Source organism: Poromitra crassiceps (genome assembly GCF_964638095.1).
Source record: "Poromitra crassiceps genome assembly, chromosome: 16".
Lineage (NCBI taxonomy): Eukaryota > Metazoa > Chordata > Actinopteri > Beryciformes > Melamphaidae > Poromitra > Poromitra crassiceps.
Genome location: NC_139645.1, coordinates 39,817,145 through 39,838,307, shown reverse-complemented (window position 1 = coordinate 39,838,307; position 21,163 = coordinate 39,817,145). Strand labels below are relative to the sequence as shown.

Genomic DNA, 21,163 nt, shown 5'->3' with positions numbered 1-21,163 from the left:
GAGAGAGAGAAAGAGAGAGGGACAGAGATAGAGAGAGAGAGAGAGAGAGGGACAGAGATAGATAGAGAGAGAGAAAGAGAGAGGGACAGAGATAGAGAGAGAGAAAGAGAGAGGGACAGAGATAGAGAGAGAGAAAGAGATAGGGACAGAGATAGAGAGAGAGAGAGAGAGAGAGGGACAGAGATAGATAGAGAGAGAAAGAGAGAGGGACAGAGATAGAGAGAGAGAGAAAGAGAGAGGGACAGAGATAGAGAGAGAGAAAGAGAGAGGGACAGAGATAGAGAGAGAGAGAGAGAGAGAAAGAGAGAGGGACAGAGATAGAGAGAGAGAAAGAGAGAGGGACAGAGATAGATAGAGAGAGAGAAAGAGAGAGGGACAGAGATAGAGAGAGAGAGAAAGAGAGAGGGACAGAGATAGAGAGAGAGAGAGAGAAAGAGAGAGGGACAGAGATAGAGAGAGAGAAAGAGAGAGGGACAGAGATAGAGAGAGAGAGAGAGAAAGAGAGAGGGACAGAGATAGAGAGAGAGAAAGAGAGAGGGACAGAGATAGATAGAGAGAGAGAAAGAGAGAGGGACAGAGATAGAGAGAGAGAAAGAGAGAGGGACAGAGATAGAGAGAGAGAAAGAGAGAGGGACAGAGATAGAGAGAGAGAGAGAGAGAGAGAGAGAGAGGGAGGGACAGAGATAGAGAGAGAAAGAGAGAGGGACAGAGATAGAGAGAGAGAGAGAGAGAAAGAGAGAGGGACAGAGATAGAGAGAGAGAGAAAGAGAGAGGGACAGAGATAGAGAGAGAGAGAGAAAGAGAGAGGGACAGAGATAGAGAGAGAGAGAAAGAGAGAGGGACAGAGATAGAGAGAGAGAGAGAGAAAGAGAGAGGGACAGAGATAGAGAGAGAGAGAAAGAGAGAGGGACAGAGATAGAGAGAGAGAGAGAGAAAGAGAGAGGGACAGAGATAGAGAGATGGAGAGATGGAGAATGCAGAAGTGGACTGATGCAGAAGAGTGAGCGAGCTATATAAGCAACCTATATCCAGCCTATATAAAGTATAGGGACATTCAGTATGTGTAGTGTGTGCTTCTTCCTGTGTGTGTTTGTGTATGTGAGTGTGTGTTTGTGTGTGTGTTTGTGTATGTGAGTGTGTGTTTGTGTATGTGAGTGTTTATGTATGTGAGTGTGTTTGTGTATGTGAGTGTGTGTTTGTGTATGTGAGTGTGTGTTTGTGTCTGTGAGTGTGTGTTTGTGTCTGTGAGTGGGTGTTTGTGTGAGTGGGTGTTTGTGTATGTGTGTGTTTGTGTATGTGAGTGTGTGTTTGTGTATGTGAGTGTGTGTTTGTGTCTGTGAGTGTGTGTTTGTGTGAGTGGGTGTTTGTGTATGTGTGTGTTTGTGTTTGTTTATGTGGGTGTGTGTTTGTGTATGTGTGTGTTTGTGTTTGTGTATGTGGGTGTAAGAGCGAGAGCACGCACGAGTTCACTGCTATGGCCGAGTGAGCAAGGCAGCTGCATGTACTGTATATAAAGTTTAAGAGGACAGGTGTACTGTATGTGTGTGTGTGTGTGTGTGTGTGTGTGTGTGTGTGTGTGTGTGTGTGTGTGTGTGTGTGTGTGTGTGTGTGTGTGCGCGTGCGTGTGTGTAAACTATGGCTGCATATGCCTGTGTGGGTGTGTTTTTGTTTACAATGTGTGTATGTCTGCATGTGTGTATGAGCAGTGTGTGCGCAGTGTGTGTGTGTGCACGTGCGTGTGTGTGCGCGTGCGTGTGTGTGTCTACTGAGAGTGTGTGCTAGCGGGGGCAGCCCTGGCTGTAGCTGTGCTGGGGGTCTCATATCTAACGGGCCTGCTCCAGTAATCCCCTCTGGAGAGAAGAATCCTGGCTCGGTATTAACTCCTCTGGTTCCGTGGCTTTCTGGATGAAGCCGGCGCTGCCTGGATGAGGTGCTGAGCCGCCCGCACTGAGCCTCCTGGCCAGGATGAGGCGCTGAGGCGCCCGCACTGAGCCTCCTGGCCAGGATGAGGCGCTGAGCCGCCCGCACTGAGCCTCCTGGCCCGGTCTGACTGTCTTCACAGCCCAGACGCTGAGCGGTGCCACCTGAACTGCAGGTGCAGAAAGAAAACCCTGCCGGAGACGATCTGCTGCAGCTCACTCACATGCTAAACAATAAGAGATTAGAGTGTTGAGGCGCTAAACAGAGGGGGCGCTGTCCTGAAGCCTGACCGCTGAACACTGCCCTGAATAGGACATGTTAAATTGATAGCCATGGGTAACTGTCAAAACACTGCTTATCTTATCACTGCCAATGGATGTACATGTAACCAAGTTGCTTTGTTACCTAAACCTAACCAGGTTGTTTTACTTGCCTAAACATAAGCAGTTAGGTGTTTTATTTGCGTTTAATGTTGGATAGGGAGCAAGGTTTACAAATTAACATTTTTCTGCGTTTTGTTTCAAATTTACGTTGAGATTGTAAATGTAAAATGCCACGTTTTAGAAACGTATTTTGGTTAAAATTGACATCGATGTTCCTCATTTTCAGACAGTTAAAATGCCAATAGATTTATTCTGGCAATTGGGTTGCAATGACAGTGTTGGATATTGGTATTTGTTTCACAAGTGTGAATAGTAAATATGAGGGGGTTTCATGCCAAAATGTGATTTTTTGTTGTTGTTGTTATTGTTGTTGTTGTTGTTGTTGTTAATTAATAATTCCATCTACAAATGGACAAGCACTCAGTAGAACTAGTCAAATACAAAACAAAAAAACACAAAAAAACAGAATTAGCTGAAAGACAGCACTACTCTGAGCATTGACTGATGAACAGTAACTAGAGTTGGAACTAGTTATTTTCCACCTCTACAAATGAGTGGTGTATCTGCATCTGATATATCTTTATCATTTCCCTTTCTTTTGATATTTCACAACACTGTGATAACACTCCTCCCACATTTCTCTTTATTAAATCATGATTTAAATTATTCACATTGACACAACGGTGCCACGATTTCCAGAAGGTAAAAATGATTGAATTGTTGTAGTGGAAGATGTTACTCTGTGATCGTCGTGCCGTGTTTCATCTGATGCACACACTTCAATGACAATAGGGTCATGAAAATTGGATGAGGCCAATTAAAGTGTGATGTTGCTGCTGTGGGAAAGGAGGACGAGGATGTTGAGATGACCTTGGTGAGAGGAACACGATGCTGAGATAACCTTGGTGAGAGGAACACACGCTGCTGGGCTCTCACTGGGAAGATGCTTCCCCAGAGGCCCCAGCAGCAGCTCTCAGAGTGGAGAGGAGGCATGCCGTGCAATATGTGTGTGTGTGTGTGTGTGTGTGTGTGTGTGTCTGTCAGAGAGAGAGAGAAACAGTGAGCGAGAGACACCTTCTGTGTGTGTAATTGTCTCCGTATGCTTGTACTGTACGTGTCTTACATGCACTATGCATGTGTGTGTGTTTCTGTGTGTCTATATGTGTCTGTGAGAGAGAGAGAAAGAAAGATGTATGTATGTACCGTATGTATGTATGTATGTATCAGAGGAGGTTTTTCCAGTGAGGCATAGGAGGATGGTCCTCCTCTATTAGATTGGGGATTTTATATAAAAAAAAAAATTATCATTTTTTATTTTTATTTTTTATATTTTTCATTTTTCATTTTTCATATTTTTTTTTATAATAAAATATCAATCAAATGTGTTTTTTCTTATGTGCAGACGCTCATTTTTTCATTCATTATATTCTTATATGCTTAAAATGCTACAACAACAGTGACCTGAACTGATGGAAAGGAGAGCTCCATGCAGACGAGTCACTCTGGCCCTGGTCCCAGCGTGGGGTAGGCAGATAAAAAAACATTCGCCCTGTGGGCGTTTATTTATTTGGTAATTTATCTAATGAAAAAATATGATTGGTGGAAAAACACTTGCAATTCACAGAGAACACGTGAGAGTGATGTGTTTTCCAACCAATCAGATTGAGCTGGAAGGGAGCACGCCCTTAGCCTGGTGAAACCAGGTGAAATCTAATTGGTTGTTGGTTGGATAGATTGCTGACATTGATTGACATTGTATTGTCCACTGGTCTCTCACGCTGAATCAAGTAGGAAGTGAAATCCACTGCCTGTGATGACCATGATGAAATGGAGGAAATGAAGACCTGACAGGCTAATAGATAGATTTACAGACAGTAGCACCTATATTTTCCCCTTTCTCTTTTCCTATGTTTTATATTATCAAGCAATAAGTTAGCTCACAAGCCAGACAGTCGTTGTATTGTATTACGCGGAGTTTAGAGAGGGCAGCGTACTACACACGGAGGCTCACAGAGGCTCAGAAGCAAACACTGGGATAATTTAACCTCATCGTCTGCACTCGCACCGGCTACAGACAGCATGGATATTCAAGTAAGTCAATTAAGTTCGAGTTATCCGGGTCTTCTACTAAATTCGGCGTCCACCAAGCAGTGCTACTTTTTCGTATTATATTGTTTTATGCTGAATAGCCCGCCATTTGGCGATCTTAAACTCGCACATTTTTTAACTGAATTTGGCAGATCGGAACAAACATGGAAATTTGCATGTTTCGTTCTTCGTTTCGTTCCATGTTTTGTTCCGCGCTGCCAAATTCAATGGAATGAAACGAAACTTGTAGCCTATGTTGGACGTAGTGAAGTGTTTTTGATTGATTTGTTCATCCATCAAACCTTTTACTGACAGACTAACTGTAGCCTAAATATCTTACTTTATTTTGAAGTGCATTACATGGCTCAGCCAGAAATGATTCCCACTTCAACTCTCTTTCTCCTGGGTGCACCTAACGTTAAAATGCACCAGATGACAATCCATCTTATTTGTCCTCAATCTGCATTGAAAATGTGTGAAAATTCACCTTCTTGCAACAGTTGTAGCCTAAGCTAGTGGTTTTCAAAGTGGGGTCCCCAGCAAAAAGGGGGGATTAATCTATGTTCACTATAATTCCATCCATAAGTAACACAATCACAGAATGTATGACTATTTTGGTCATGGGTTTCATATAATGTCTGTGATAAAACATCTAAAAGCAAAACTCTTATCAGATGGGGGACCCTGGAACAAAATCTTATCTATATGGGGGTGCGTGGTGTAATTTGTGTGATTGAATTAAACTGAAATTAAGTTTGATGTTGCCTGCTGTAACAGTGTGGATCTATAAAGCGGTCTGTAGCCTAATAATTTATATTGATCTTGTTTCCTTGAAGGAGACTGGTGCTGCTATTGAGATTACATTAGGGTATAAGAGTGACATCAGAGATGGGCGAAAATACATCATAAAGTATTTTGATACAAATTACAAATACTTGCTCAAAAAATGTATCACAATACAAATACAAAATACCTGTCTGAAAATGTATTTGAGATACAAATACGTATTTTGTATTTTGAAAATACATGAAAATACATTTTATAAAAACTTATAAAGAGCTGCAACGATTAGTCAATTCATAGATGAATTGCCAAATATTAAATTAATTGCCTATTTTGATGATCTATTAATCATTTAGAGACATTTCTTTAAGGAAAATGTCCTAATTCTCTGATTTCAGCTATTCAAAAGTGAAATTTTCTGGTTTCCTTAGAGAGTAAATCCTCTCTTTAGTCCTCTGTCACAGTATGTGTACTGTGATGGAAAAATTGTTTGTGACCTATAAGATGTTTGCCCAACTATAACAACGGATGTTTTGGACCCAGACAGGAGTTTCAGTTCTATGTTAAAACTGCCCGTAACATCAGACTGCCTGTTTAAAACAAGGATCTGGTCTTGAGTTTCGTGTCCTAAAGAGACATCATGAAACAACTGTTTCTTCATTTCTTCACTTGTTGTTGTGCAGGGATGCCTAACACACTGCAGTTCTTCCATTTTAGTTTTAGTTGTTTTTCAGTAGAACTACTTTCTCCTTCAGCTCAGCTGTTAATCACCTTCTGTGAGGGCTTTTGACTTAAAGGCAGCATTTCTGCATGTTAACCTCAAGTTTTGGAACTTTGACTATGTTTAGCCATAGATATCTGACATCATAACACAATATATAAATAACTGAAATAGGTAAAAGGCATATAGTAGGTCCCCTTTAAACAACTTCACATTCACCACCATGTCAGTAACTTGTCGTCACAGTATTTATTTAACGTGCAAACATATACAATTAGAAAAGGTTACATTTCAGGAATTGAATGCCCTGATGCACATCCTGTCTAAGGTTGTGAAATTGTGAATCGGTGAGAGGAACGATGAGAAACTGCATCTCAAACAAAAAAGGCCTTCCATGAAATTGGACTCTTGTTCAAATCCTTACATCCTTAAAATGACTTCCCCTCCTTCTGCTTCATAAACAAAATCCAAAACAACCTGGCTATCTAGAACATAATTACTAAAGAACAATCACTCACTGAATACAACTTTCCACTATCAGCAGTGGTAACACCATTCTAGTGTCAAAATCTGCACAGCCATCATTATGCACAGTGAAGCTCAGACATCCTTGTAGCAACAGAAAGACATTTTTGATTTTCATTAGGGTACTTTGGTGTTCAGTTATAGTTTTTCAGTATAACTAATTTCTCCATCTATTCAAATCAGGTTTATGACAGTTAGGTGTTTTTCAGTACAACTAATTTCTCCTATTCAAATCAAGTTTCAGTTTAGTTCAGTTAGGGTTTTTTTCAGTACAACTTATTTCTCAATCTATTCATATCAGGTTTTAGTATAGTTCAGTTAGTTGTTTTTTTCCCAGTACAACTTATTTCTTCAGCTATTCACATCAGGTTTCAGTTTAGTTCAGTTAGTTAGTTTTTCAATACAACTTCTTTCTCAATCTATTCTGAATCATATCAGCTTTCAGTTGAGTTCAGTTAGTTGTTTTTCAGTACAACTTATTTCTCTATCTATTCTGAATCATATCAGGTTTCAGTTTAGTTCAGTTAGTTGTTTTTTCAACTTATTTCTCCATCTATTCATATCAGGTTTCAGTTTAGTTCACTTAGTTGTTTTTAGTACAACTAATTTCTCCATCTTTTCACATCAGGTTTCAGTTCAGTTAGTTGTTTTTCAATACACCTTATTTCTCCATCTTTTCATATCAGGTTTCAGTTCAGTTTAGTTCACTTACCGTAAATTCCGGACTATAAGACGCACCGGTCTATAAGCCGCACCTTCAAAGGTGACTATTTTTTTCTTCTATAAGCCACACCGGTCTATAAGCCGCGGGTGTTTTGATGTTTAATTACCATATGTAAGGCTTCGTGCACAGAGGGGATTGTCGGGAAAGAGATGGCTGTTTGGGGAAGCTCCCATTTATTAACATTTCAACAAAACAAAAGTCAGGTCACTAATCCCCAGACAAAATCACACATTGTGGTATTTTTTGTTTTTTTTACAGTGCACACAGTGTCCGCGGTGTGGTGAAAAGAGGGCAAGAGAGGAAATTAAAACAGAAGTGGATTTATAGTTAGAAAGAGTGCTAAAGAAGAGAGAATTCCGTTTTTTATTTTTTTATTTTAGTTACTCACAGTACTATTGACCAGTCCAACTCAAAAGATATTCGGCAGTTTCACTTTGAGCTCTTGTTCCGCCGCTGGGCACACAGTGTCCGCGGTGTGGTGAAAAGAGGGCAAGAGAGGAAATTAAAACAGAAGTGGATTTATAGTTAGAAAGAGTGCTAAAGATAGTCCGGTCTGGTTATGACGAGTCTCGCTGGGTACAGTACGCCAAAGCGATATCCATTGACTCGATGATGCTGTTGTATGTTGCGCGTTTCTGTTGCACCAACGCGGAGAGGTCCTGCCGGACGAAAAATCGCGTACCCTCCCAGGTGAGGGGCTTCTTCCCCGCAGCCTGGAGGATGAGTTGACGGTCGGGCCAGCGGAGTAGGCAGATGAAGATGGCCCTCGGTGGCAGGCCGGGGTCTGGACGTGGCCGAGGCGCCCGGTGTGCCCTGTCCACCTCTGGTGGTTTCTCGCCTTCCTTCAGGTCCAGGATGTAACACAGGATTTTGCCACGAAAGCGTCCATGTCACCAATCTCAGCTCCTCTTTTACATTGATCAGGCGAATGTTATTTCTTTTACTCCTGCTGATTAAGTCATCAACCTGCGTGTGCAGGGTTTCGATTTTGCATTTTATCCATTTTCGGACTCACTGTGTTGTTTTTGTCCTCCAGTGCGCGGATGCGCTTTTCCGCATTATAAACTCTGTTCACGGTTGCCTTAGTTTCTTTAGTGAGTGAGTGGATGGACTTCTGCACGTTTTCAAACTTGTTTTCAAGCTGCTCAAAACCTCTGAGCGATGTCGGACTTAATCGATAGTGTTTCACGGAGTAAAAGTTTAGCCCAAGCGTGTATCTCCAGCCTCCAGCAGGTGAGTCATTTCCTCATTCATGGCGTGATTGCTTCGTCTTTTTCTTTCTGCTTACCTGTGTTGTGTTATGTTATGTTATGTTATGTTGTTAAAAGAGGGCAAGAGAGGAAATTAAAACAGAAGTGGATTTATAGTTAGAAAGAGTGCTAAAAAAGAGAGATTTTTTATTTTTTTTGGAAAAAATCCATAGATAAGACGCACCGTTATATAAGCCGCAGGGGGCAAAAAAGGCCAAAAAACGGGAAAAAAGCCGCGGCTTATAGTCCTGAATTTACGGTAGTTGTTTTTAGTACAACTAATTTCTCCTATTCAAATCAGGTTTCAGTTCAGTCCAGTTAGTTGTTTTTTAGTACAAGTAATTTCTCTGTTTATTCATATCAGGTTTCAGTTTAGTTCACTTAGTTGTTTTTAGTACAACTAATTTCTCCATCTTTAGTTTAAACCTGTGTCAATGTTTACATGTGTCAATTTGAGAATAAAAAGAAAAATGTATTTTATGTATTTGAAATACACAAAATACAAGATCTGAAAGTATCTTGATACAAATTACATCTCATTTTTCTCTGCCCAGCCAAATACAAATTACAAAATACAAAAAAGTAGTTGAAATACGTATTTCAAATACAAGTATTTCAAATACTGCCCATCTCTGAGTGACATATTTGGGACCCGTTTCTGGCCTACCTTGATGAGGTTAGGGGCGGTGGGTGACTTGCTCAGCTGGTTTGTCTTGGCCCCTTGTATAACCCATATGCTTTTATAAGCATGTAAGCACCCTTATATGGGTGGTAGCACCATATTATAATTGTCAATCAATAGTATGCTTTGCTTTGTTTTCCAGCTGTGTCTGAGCTTTTGTTTTGTTTGTATGTTGTTAAAATCTGTCTTCAAACTGCAAAAGAGAAGAAAAAAAAATTTGGGTGTTTTTTTTCTTCTCTTTTGCAGTTTGAAGACAGATTTTAACAACATATTGCCAAGCTCACCAGCCGCCACTGGTATGTATGTACCGGTATGTACTGTATGTATGTATGTATGTATGTATGTATGTATGTATGTATGTATGTACTGTATGTATGTATGTATGTATGTATGTATGTATGTATGTATGTATGTATGTACTGTATGTATGTATGTATGTATGTGCATGTATGTATGTATGTATGTATGTACTGTATGTATGTACTGTATGTATGTATGTATGTATGTGTATGTATGTATGTATGTATGTATTGTATGTATGTATGTATGTGTATGTATGTATGTATGTATGTATGCATGTATGTATCTATGTATGTATGTATGTGTATGGGTAAGGGTAGGAAATTAGCAGGGGCTCGGGGCAAAATGCCCCTAAAAAATCTAGAATTGCCCTTGGAACTGGGGTGGCAGGGGCTTTTAAATGCCCCCATAAAATAAAGAGTTTAATACTTTCTGTATTTTAACATTATTCTGTTTTTGCAAAGCGTGACTCAAGGCATCTGTACAACCCCCGCCGCTGCTCCTACTAGCGTTATTTACCTCAGTGACAGGCAGCACAAGCTAGCTGGCCAGCTAGTTCATGTTCTAGTTCACTCGTGTTTTTACCAAGTACATTAATAACATGCCGGACAATCAACAGTGTTGTTGAGAGGAAATGGGGATTTTTAACTGATTGTTTATGAACTTTTAGAAATAAAATATGCTTGGATAAGAGTCATAGATTGGTCTGTCATGCTACATAGGTATTTCCCAACATTTGATCAAATTGACCAGGAAATTAACCAAAAAGCCACCGAAATATATTTCAAAGGGGCAAAAATAGCCCTAATTTAAAAATTAGGGCCCATACTATGGGTGTGCCTGCCTGTATGTGTTGGCGTACATGAACAAGTCTGCATGTATGCAAATACTGGCCTTTGTGTGTGCTTCCAAATCGCTTTGAATGTATGTGTGCAATGCACCTGCATGTGTGTGTGTGCATGTGTGTGTGCATGTGTGTGTGTGTGTGTGTGTGTGTGTGTGCGCAGGTGTGCACGTCTGCCTGCCTGCCTGCCTGCTTGTGCACGTGTTGCCCGCTCACCAGTGTGCGTGCGTGTGAATGAATGAGTGTGAACAGGCCATGACGCAGTGTATGTGTCCTGCCGCTCGGTCTGGTGAAGCTCACCTGGACTCGGGCTGTCAGCTCCCATCTCCCTCCCCGACACCACCCACAGCACAGGACACTCTCTCTAACCTCTGAAGCATCGACACCACCCACAGCACAGGACGCTCTCTCTAACCTCTGAAGCATCGACACCACCCACAGCACAGGACGCTCTCTCTAACCTCTGAAGCATCGACACCACCCACAGCACAGGACGCTCTCTCTAACCTCTGAAGCACCGGCACCGGCCTGCCTGATTCCCCGTGACATGCTGTCCTCACTCCCGTGCTGCATTAGCATAGCCGCGCAAACACACCCCTCCATTTGGCTAGCAGCGTGCACAGACAGGTGGGGGGGGATATTTCTCGGCAACATGGCCGGTGCCCGGGTCACGTCACATCTCATCGTCTCTCTTTCTCACCCTGGATCAGGACCGGGTGGCGTGCATGTTGCTGCTGGTGGTGGTAGGGCGGTGGGGGAGGTGGGATGGGGGACAAACCAATGACAAGAAAAACCTCAACGCTTTAGTCACAATGAAGGACCAGAAGGTGTTTGTGTGCATGAGCAGCCACTACTCTCAAAATTACAACAGACAAACAAACAAAACAATACTCATCACTGCTGGTAACATCTTCAATGTTGTATTATCAATTCTGGATTACATAAACAAGGGAAATGAGATTTGGGAAATGAGATTTTATCAATTTGACGCTCGGCAGCATTACAAAATGTCACACATACTGTATGGGCTCTATCGCTGCAACGGCCTTAAATTAGCGCTTAGCGCCAGGCGCAGCGCATATTAGTGGGCGTGGACCAGCGCACTCGATATTCTCGTGTCGCCGCTGCACGCCGCCTTAAGCATTATAACCACGCCTTTTAGGCGTAGAATTATTCACAACTGTGCTCATTGGTGAACTGCAGTTACTCAATGACATTCTTCCTTTCGAAGCTCCGATCCACTCAATCCATGTCCGGGTTTTGGCTGCATGCTGTAATCTCTTCATGCCAATTTGGATATCTCAGCACATCACAGATCATAGCCTGAATAAAACAATTCAACCTACAGCCAGGCAAATACAGATCTGTTCAGCAGGGCTGATGCGGTCTCCCTGTAGCCTACAATATAGAATGTTAACTATCGTGACATTCCTGATACCATCCAATTCCATGATCTTTATGTTGTAAACACATAACTTTCACAATAGTGAACAAGCACCCCCACTCGGCTCATTCAGGGCAGGTCGTTTTATAACTTGTAGACGACCTGCTGCACAGGCTAAATGATGCACATAAATATAGCCTATATTATGTAAAGGCATTGCATAAATGTGTTTTTATTGTAAAAGTACATGTGAAGTAAGCCAAGTCTTATTGGAGCGGACATCACAACGGCTATCACTCATCTATATTACGTTACCTTTGCGAGAGATATATATACCACCTGGATTACATATATGTTTCACATAGGGTTGTGTATTCATTTTTATGTTTTATTTTGTCCAATATTGAAATGTTCCAGAATTGCATCTTGTGTTAACATACATATTATTTATATCTACCACTTAGCCTATTTAGGCTGATTTGGTTGCTATTTCTTGTCGAAACGTATTAGCCTCAATGCATGCTGGGAGATTTCACATGTGTGGCTTTGGTAGGGGAGCGCACAGGTAGGATGATGCAACAGCCTCTGAATGACAGGGGCTCAAAACTACGGTATAACAACTTTTTTTTCATCGGTCATTGTGCCTGTCTGACGTACGAGAGAGAGGGAGTGAGAGAGAGAGAGAGAGTGAGATGGCAGAGGAGAGATCCGCGCACAGTAATATAACCGGCGCACTGAATAAGGCCTGGTTTTGAAAAGCGCTAAGCACTAAATTAATGCCAGGTTGGAAGATATCGTTAGGCCGGTATTTAAGGCCGAAACGCCCATCCTGGCCTATTCTGGCACTGCGCCACCCCTCTTCGGCGTAAAGCGCATTTCGGGGCCTAAAACCATGTTGCTATCTTCCCAGGGCAGGCGCAAGGTGCGTTTTTTTTTGCGTTTAACGCCAGTTTTAGCGCCTAAGGCCAGTGGGAAGATAGGGCCCATATGTCTCTCTCTCAGTGATGATCAGAAGCACAGGCCAGTGAGCAGGCGAGGAGGCCACGTAGCGGCCGAGCTGCGGGCGAGGCTGTGCAGCAGTGAAGTTTGTGTTCAGCAAGATCTAATCTTCACAGATGAGGACCACTTTTATGACTTTAGAAGCATAAATGCCTTATTTTTTTTACACAATTTTCAGAAAACGCTTAAAAAGTCATAAATGTGGTTCTCATTTTGAAGATGATCTTGCTGAACCATAGATTGTATTGCCGAACACAAACTTCGCTGTTTCATACACTTTTTATTCCGGACTCATTCCTGCGGTACTCTATTATTATTAACACGTTCACTGCCAATGACGAGTTGAGTCGTCAAAAAAAAAAAAAAAAAAAATTTGACGGTGGGACGTTGATCAACGCCCCCCACGTCTCCTATAAAAATATTGGAGCCACCGAACGTGTACAACCCATTCCACCGACCCACTAAGTGGCGACAGTGCTCTCCATTCTAGAAAAAGTCGAGCCAAAACTGCAGGGGAACGCGCGATGAAACCATTCTCCTACTGTAAAATGGATTGGCGAAAACGCTTTCGCTTTCGCGCTGATTGCTGGCGGTGCGGGATTGCAAATTTGCATAATAGATTATGGGTGCAACACACTTTGAAACACGCAGCATAAATAAGACCACAATCGCAAAAGAAACCCCGTTTCTTGGGGTTTCTCAACCGAAAACCCAGAAACGAACGAGCCTCATTCTCATACTGTAGGTGAAAACGCTTTCACGCTGGCGCACACGGCCGCACAACGGTGGGGGGTTCCAAAAATAGACTGGGTGGAAAACACACTTTGAAACACGCAGCATAAAGCCTAGAATCACACAAAGCTTCATCAAAGCTCTCAAACCCAAGAAACGAGTGAGCCCCATCCACATTCCCAGGGAGGGAGGCTGCTCACTGCTCAGACAGGCAGTAGAAACTGCTTGTGACAAACGCGCTGCTGAAAGCCACCAGACACGCCCACGGAGGGAGGAGTTTGAAGGAGAGGGCGTTCAGAACTATATTGTTTAGATGTCTGATCTCTCACTGATGCCAAAAATAAATGGTTAAAGTGACTGTTCTGCCTGTTTGATTGAATTTCACAAAACTGCGATTATCTCAGCTTTCAGTCTCAGACGCTGAAACCATGCTGTACTCAACGGCTAATATCTACATAACTACTAACTCTACAAACTAACTCTTTTAGACAGAGAAAGCACACATTCTATTAGTACTTTTGTGAACTTTGTGTTCACAAAGTCCAAGCAGAAAATAATCCTCGGCTCTTGTAAAATGAGCCAGAATCCTCAAAAAAACCCTCTGGCAGAAGCTACCTACAGTAAAAAAAAAACGGCTGGCAGTGAATGTGTTAATACATCACAATTCTCAAGTGACATCACTGATGACATCTTCATCATCGAGTGATGCTGAGGGTGCTGCTGCCCATAAGGAGTGATGCTGAGGGTGCTGCTGCCCATAAGGAGTGATGCTGAGGGTGCTGCTGCCCATAAGGAGTGATGCTGAGGGTGCTGCTGCCCATAAGGAGTGATGCTGAGGTATTAACCTGGTAAAGGACCAAGAGGATTTACCTGGGCCATCACTGCTGCCGATCTGGCAGCTCTACAACACAGACAGTCTGAGCTGAGAGAGAGAGAGAGAGAGAGAGAGAGAGAGAGAGAGAGAGAGAGAGAGAGAGAGAGAGAGAGAGAGAGAGGAGAGAGAGAGAGAGAGAGAGAGAGAGAGAGAGAGGCAGAAACAGTGAAGGAGAGAGAGAGGGAGAGAGAGAGCAGGAGAGAGAGGGAGAGAGAGGCAGAAACAGTGAAGGAGAGAGAGAGGGAGAGAGAGGCAGAAACAGTGAAGGAGAGAGAGAGAGAGAGAGAGAGAGAGAGAGAGAGGGGGAAGGAATGCTATCAGTTCCCTAATGCAGGACTTCAAAGGATTAAGAGAAGCCCCTTCACAGATAACTAGAGTGAGTCAGAGGCAAAAGGATGACACAGGAGGTTTCAAACTGCACAGTCAACTTCCTCCTCTCCTCACACCGGCCCTCCTCCCTCTCTCTGACTCCTCCTCTCCTCACACCAGCCCTCCTCCCTCTCTGACTCCTCCTCTCCTCACACCAGCCCTCCTCCCTCTCTCTGACTCCTCCTCTCCTCACACCGGCCCTCCTCCCTCTCTCGGACTCCTCCTCTCCTCACACCAGCCCTCCTCCCTCTCTCTGACTCTGTCACCCTTTCTCCCCTCACACTTTCTAGCGGATACCGGCTGCTCAGTCAGCGGCGGCACTTCCTACATATGCAGCCCGGCCTAGGGCGCCATCCCGAGGGGGGCACCATCCCGAGGGGGGCGCCATCCCGAGGGGGGCACCATCCCGAGGGGGGCACCATCCCGAGGGGGGCACCATCCCGAGGGGGTTGCCAAAATTGTGCCCAGAAAACAAGTGTGTGTGGAGAGCAAGGAGATGAAAAGGCAAAATCAGGCTGCATGAGACACAACTGTGGAGGATTGAACTCAATTGTTTTGAATATAGAGTCATGTATTAACCCATTCATACCTGATGCAGGATTTGTGTGTGTATCCCTTTAAGACCGCGAACCGCGTCACGCGGTCTTAAAGGGATACGCACACAAATGAGGGATATACACGCAAATGCTGCATCAGGTATCAATGGGTTAACCAATCAAGGGTGAATATAGAGTAATGCATTAACCAATCAAGGGTGAATATAGAGTCATGCATTAACCAATCAAGGGTGTGTGTGTGTGTGTGTGTGTGTGTGTGTGTGTGTGTGTGTGTGTGTGTGTGTGTGTGTGTGTGTGTGTGTGTGTGTGTGTGTGTGTGCGCGCATCTGTATGTTGTGCGTCGGGTGAAGGTAAGATGCCATTACAGTTTATTGTCACTACTTTTTCACTACATTATGAGTTATTTTAGTTTCTATAACCGCCCACAAAAGAACATTGAGTTGCTAACCTTACGTGAAATAGTTGATCAAAACATATGATTGACTACGTGTGGATTGGCCGCATTTATACTTTTGCCCAGCAGGGCACCTAATGGGCACAGGCTGGCACTGTGCTCCCTCAGAGGCAAAGTAGGACCATCTCAGAAGCAGTCTGCAGCGGCCACACATCAATAGACCCTTTTCACGGGGGCCATTTTGTGTCAAAAAGGCAGGATAAACACAGGTGCAAGCAAACCGCTAATGAGGGTTTCCAAATTCCAATCATGGAAGTTGGAAACCCTCATAAGTGTTTTGCTTGCACCTGTGTTTACCCTGCCTTTTCGACACAAAATGGCCCCCGTGAGAAGGGTCTATTACTGCAGAACAAAAACAACACAATATCCTGCTCAACCTGGGCAGCGGAGATGCTGTTCAGATAAGTGACTCAGGTAACTGTATACGGGAAGGCCTTCGAGACGCGCGGGCGGGCAGGGGGAACATGTTCTGGTCCGAGCCCCATAAGAGAGTCCAGAGAGCGGGCTTGGCAGCGTTCCATGTGTCCCTTGGCGTTAGTGCTGCAGTCACATGACGTTCCCCATCTCCAGCCGGCGCTGGTCCAGGACACGTCGCATCCACTTTAGGCTCTCGGGCCCGAGCTAATCCAGCAGCTAAACAAACTGGAGCAGACTGCCGAGTGTATCCTCTACTGAATCATTCTGGCTGTCGGCGAATGAATGAGTTTACGCTACACGCGTTTGCAGAGATGCCAATGAGCAGACGCACGTCATCCGCTGGACCGTAAACTCCCAGGAACCTGCTGACACGAGTGTGTGTGTGTGACACTAAAGCAAGATCTCCAACAAAGTGGACCTCTGCAAGGTCCTCTTCTGCTCACCGTTCACACACTCACATGCACAACCCCTCTCACACACACACACACCCATGCACACCCACGCACACACACACACACACACACGCACACGCACACACACACACACGCACACGCACACACACACAATACGATGGACTTCCAGCTTGCTGATAGTGAGGAGACACACCTGCTGGAGGGCTGCCACATCCTCCATGCGCTGATCCTCTACCAATTAATTTCATGAATGGCTAAGCTGGTGTTTGGTAACAAACTCCCCACGGCTCAAGGCTTAAGTTTGCCTCACTAACCCGCCCCCAGAGGAGTGATGCCTCACTAACCCGCCCCCAGAGGAGTGATGCCTCACTAACCTGCCCCCAGAGGAGTGGCCCCGCCCCCAGAGGAGTGATGCCTCACTAACCCGCCCCCAGAGGAGTGATGCCTCACTAACCCGCCCCCAGAGGAGTGATGCCTCACTAACCCGCCCCCAGAGGAGTGATGCCTCACTAACCTGCCCCCAGAGGAGTGGCCCCGCCCCCAGAGGAGTGATGCCTCACTAACCCGCCCCCAGAGGAGTGATGCCTCAGTAACCCGCCCCCAGAGGAGTGGCCCCGCCCCCAGAGGAGTGGCACTGCCAGGAAGAGTTGCAGGATAATGGAGTGAAAAGTGCCTTTAATGCATCAGTGGGGAAACTAATGACAGATAACAGCAAAGCAAGCAAACCAGTTTCAGTTCCAAAACTGGCACATTTGGACCGACACTTTGGGTTACTGTATATATCAGTGTTTTTCAACATTTCCGGTGTCACACTTTTGACATTGAAAAAATCCCATGGCACACCGACACCACCAACCCAAATGTTACAGAATGAAACATAGCTAGTTGCATCATAGTACATTGCCGCGAGCTGAGCTCACCATTTTTGCTGTATTCTGACCCGCTTGTAATCTGGGTTAGCTCTGGAAGGACCACTTTGATCAGCAGGATCAAGTCCAGAGTCTGTATTTTTCCTCTTCAAATATTTATCCATCTCTGTTGTTAGCATTGTCACTTGTTCTAACCGCGTCTACCTCCATCTCTTTCTCTTCTATTGCTTGAAATCAACAAGGTCATGATTAGGGCTACTAATCATGCTACCGCCACCCACAGGCATAGAAGAGTAGCGCAACCATAGAGTCTAGCGCTCAACGAGAGCTGTATGAAATCAATTCACTGTTTTGGCACAAGTTAAGATTAATTTTTCATTTTTATTGGACAATTTCCCACGAGACGAGCGGTCGTGAGGTCACAGTGACCTTGACCTTTGACCACCAAAATCTAATCAGTTCATCCTTGAGTCCAAGTCGACGTTTGAGCCAAAATTGGAAGAAATTCCGTCAAGGCGTTCCTGAGATATCGCTTTAACGAGCTTGGAAATGGTGTTCATGAGGTCACAGTGACCTTGAACTTTGACCACCAAAATGTAATCCGTTCATCCTTGAGTCCAAATCGACGTTTGAGCCAAATTGGAAGAAATTCCGGCAAGGTGTTCCTCAGATATCGCGTTAACGAACATCGGACTGACGGACCGACGGACTGACGAACGGACGGACGGAAGGACGGACAACCTGAAACCATAATGCCTCCGGCCTGGCTATCGCCGGCGGAGGCATAAAAAGCCAAGCAGATTGACCGCCACTGTGCATTTAATTTGATTTTGATTTGATTTGATTTATTGATTTTTGCACTGTAAAGACAATACATGCCAAGCGTATTACACCTGGAGGGGAAATTAATAAAATACAAAACATTTCAGTGCTTGGAGAGGTAAGAAACCCTAGAAGGGCTTATCGAGAACCTCACCATGTAAAAAATATATATTTATATATATTTCTAAAAGATATATATATTAAATATATATATATTTACATTTGAGGCATTTGGGTGACACTCTCATCCAGAGTAACCGCATGTCATTTGGGGAGCAGAATGATGCATATGCTAGAAAGAAGATTATAAGCACATTTAACTACTCGCTGAATCCGAAGCATGCCTTGCTGATAAGGGACAGAAGGAGGGAAGTTGTGGGAGGATGTGTTGGAGAAAGCTGGGCTCATGTTGTCTTTAATGTTGATTAGTTTTGGAACGGTTGGAGATAGATTGCCTGCCATCTTTCCCTCATTTCCCTGGAACCCCTGGAGAGAGGGCAGGGAGATGGATTCCAGTAGGCAAGGCGTAATTAAACTTCCACGGGCAGGTCAGAGGTCATGTGCTCTTAAATGCTCTGCCGCCATTTCTCATAACTTAAACAGTGTTGTCTGTCACATGACTTAAACAGTGTCGTCTAAATGATACGCTGTCACTGGGTAAATTAAGTGGTATTTGATGAGGCCAGTATGACAGCAGCATTGTCTACTACATGTGTCACACGCTGTCTGGGACCACATAAGAGCATCTGACCCTGAATAAAGGAGAATTCCGGTGTTGTGCTTCGTTATTTGGATTATATTCAGCTGGGTAAGATAAAATATGAATAATTCAAAATTATTAATATTTTATTAAATTATTAATACCCAGCTGAATTTAATCCAAATAACGAAGCACAACACCGGTTATTTTACACCCTGGACCTTATTTCCAGCTTTAAATAATGATGTTTAAGTCACCCTGACAACTTGGAAATGATTGGATTTATGTCTAGTCAAAAGCTTATTTTCCGACACACATCGGCTCATTATGCTTATTATATAATAGAGAGAACATGAATTAGCGATGTAACGTATCTCCGTGCTGCTGACAGCCTGCTCTGTTTGCTGTCCGTCACATAGAGAACACCTCCTGCTTTATCTCCCGCTGCTCTTTGTAATCCCTATATTGTCTTATTTCATACGAGCGGCAAATTAATCGTCCATAATCTTGAAATCAGATCATATCTATAGGCTAAGCTAGGCTATAGGCTAAGCTAGGCTTCAACATTCATGGTATGTTAGTCCAATTAAGTAGGGATGTTCATTTTGAACAATTTCCATAATCGAAAATCGGGAAAATTAACGATCAATTATCGATTATCGATAGCGTAATAATAATAATAATAATAATAATAATATATATATTTGTTTTACTCTGGTCTGGTAATAACGTTGCGCGTTCTCAGCCAGCTATAATGGCGGTGCCGCTGTGTAGTAAGAATATCAGACACTAGCGCTGTGGCCAGGTAAACAAACATGTTACATGTAAGGTTACATGATGTAAGGCAATCTGCGTCTTCCAGCTTGGCTGACAGCACAAGAGTCAAATCAACAGGCCTGAGCCTCACTGAGGTCCACAGACCGCTGGGTGTGTTTGTTTGTGTCCCCGGCGCATGCCGGTGTGAATTCCCCATGTTTAAAACAGTTTTGTTGGCACAAAGGCCCGTGCCCAGCCAGAAAACTAGAGACTATATGAAGCTCCACCTCACGTTAGTCGGCTGTGCAATGGAGTGGGGCGAGGAGGAACGAATTCCACCCAAACCTAGTCCGCAAAAAACAAAAAAACTAATAATAACAATAATCGATCAAAAGTCCACATGATCGATTCAATTCCTTAACGATCAATTATCGATTTTCGATAATTGATGAACATCCCTAGTCCAAAGCTAGCTAGCCACCTTGGACTTTGCATGCACATTGAACTTGTACTGCATCAAGTGCAGCTGACTTAATTTGCGTAGCTCATGATGTTAGTTAAGAGAAAAGTACGCAATCCTGCATACAGCATGACACTGAATGATAAGCAAGGTGATGACACACCACTGCAAGCTCACAACCAGCTAATAACAGAGCCACAATGACATTATGTGTGCCTCGCAAATCAATATGCATAATTCAAACTGAAAAGGTTGAAGCTACACACAGAGAGAACTGTGTGTGTGACTGTGTCCTGTTTGTGTTTCTGCTGCAGCACCAGCTTCGCCTCACTCACCTCCGAAGTAGGAGCCGTCCGAGAGCTTGGTCTCCTTATTGCCTTTGGTGAGCACGCTGACCACGCCGTGCTGGATGAAGTACATCTTCTTGCCGATGGTGCCCTCCCTGATGATGTAGTCGGTGGGCTGGAACACCTCGAACTTCAGGAAGGTGAGCATGGAGGTTACGAAGTTGGGGTCGGCGTTGGCAAACAGAGGCATGGACGCCACCAGCTTTCGACAGTTAAAATTGACGATTTCCTGTGAACAGATAGACAACAGCAGGAAGTCAGAGAGATTGTAAAATCAATATCAGAGAAGAGCATAATAGTGAAGATTGCTTGTCCCAATATTAATGAATTCATTGAGTTGACTGATTTAATTTGTTGTTGCTAATGTCAAGTTGTTTTGGTTTGTGTTTGTTGTTTTTGCTCTGGCAATAAGTACTTCCTAGCTACCTGTAACTGCAGAGACTGAAGAAACCTTGCTAGTTTTGAAGACTTTTTTTTTTTTTTAATATAGCCTAAGCTTGCAATTTGTACAGCTCCAACAATGAGTTTGTCCAACAAACACAAGACCTGTGATATATGTGATACAGTGGAACAGTGGTACTGTCGTGCTGTCGCCTCGCAGCAGGAAAGCCCTGCATTCGATTCCCACCTGGGAGGCTGTGGGCGTGTCCCCCACATGTCTTCAGTGCCTGGTGCCCTGGTGGGCTATCTCATGAAAGTGTGCATGTTCTCCTGTGCTCCCCATATACAACATCTATATGGACCTCCACTAAAACATGCAGAAGATTGTGACCTGACCAGCGACGGCTAT

At 43.8% G+C, this 21,163-nt stretch overlaps 1 protein-coding gene across 1 annotated transcript in view; it reads right to left on the bottom strand.

Moving 5' to 3' along the window:
* hcn4 (hyperpolarization activated cyclic nucleotide-gated potassium channel 4) overlaps positions 1-21,163 on the bottom strand; it is a gene marked incomplete at both ends in the record, with an annotated part of 116,458 nt that overhangs the window by 6,833 nt on the left and 88,462 nt on the right. Inside the window, one exon of the mRNA XM_083653040.1 lies at positions 20,362-20,602. Coding sequence (XP_083509166.1) covers positions 20,362-20,602 — 241 coding nt within the window. The remainder of the gene's footprint in view (positions 1-20,361; positions 20,603-21,163) is intronic.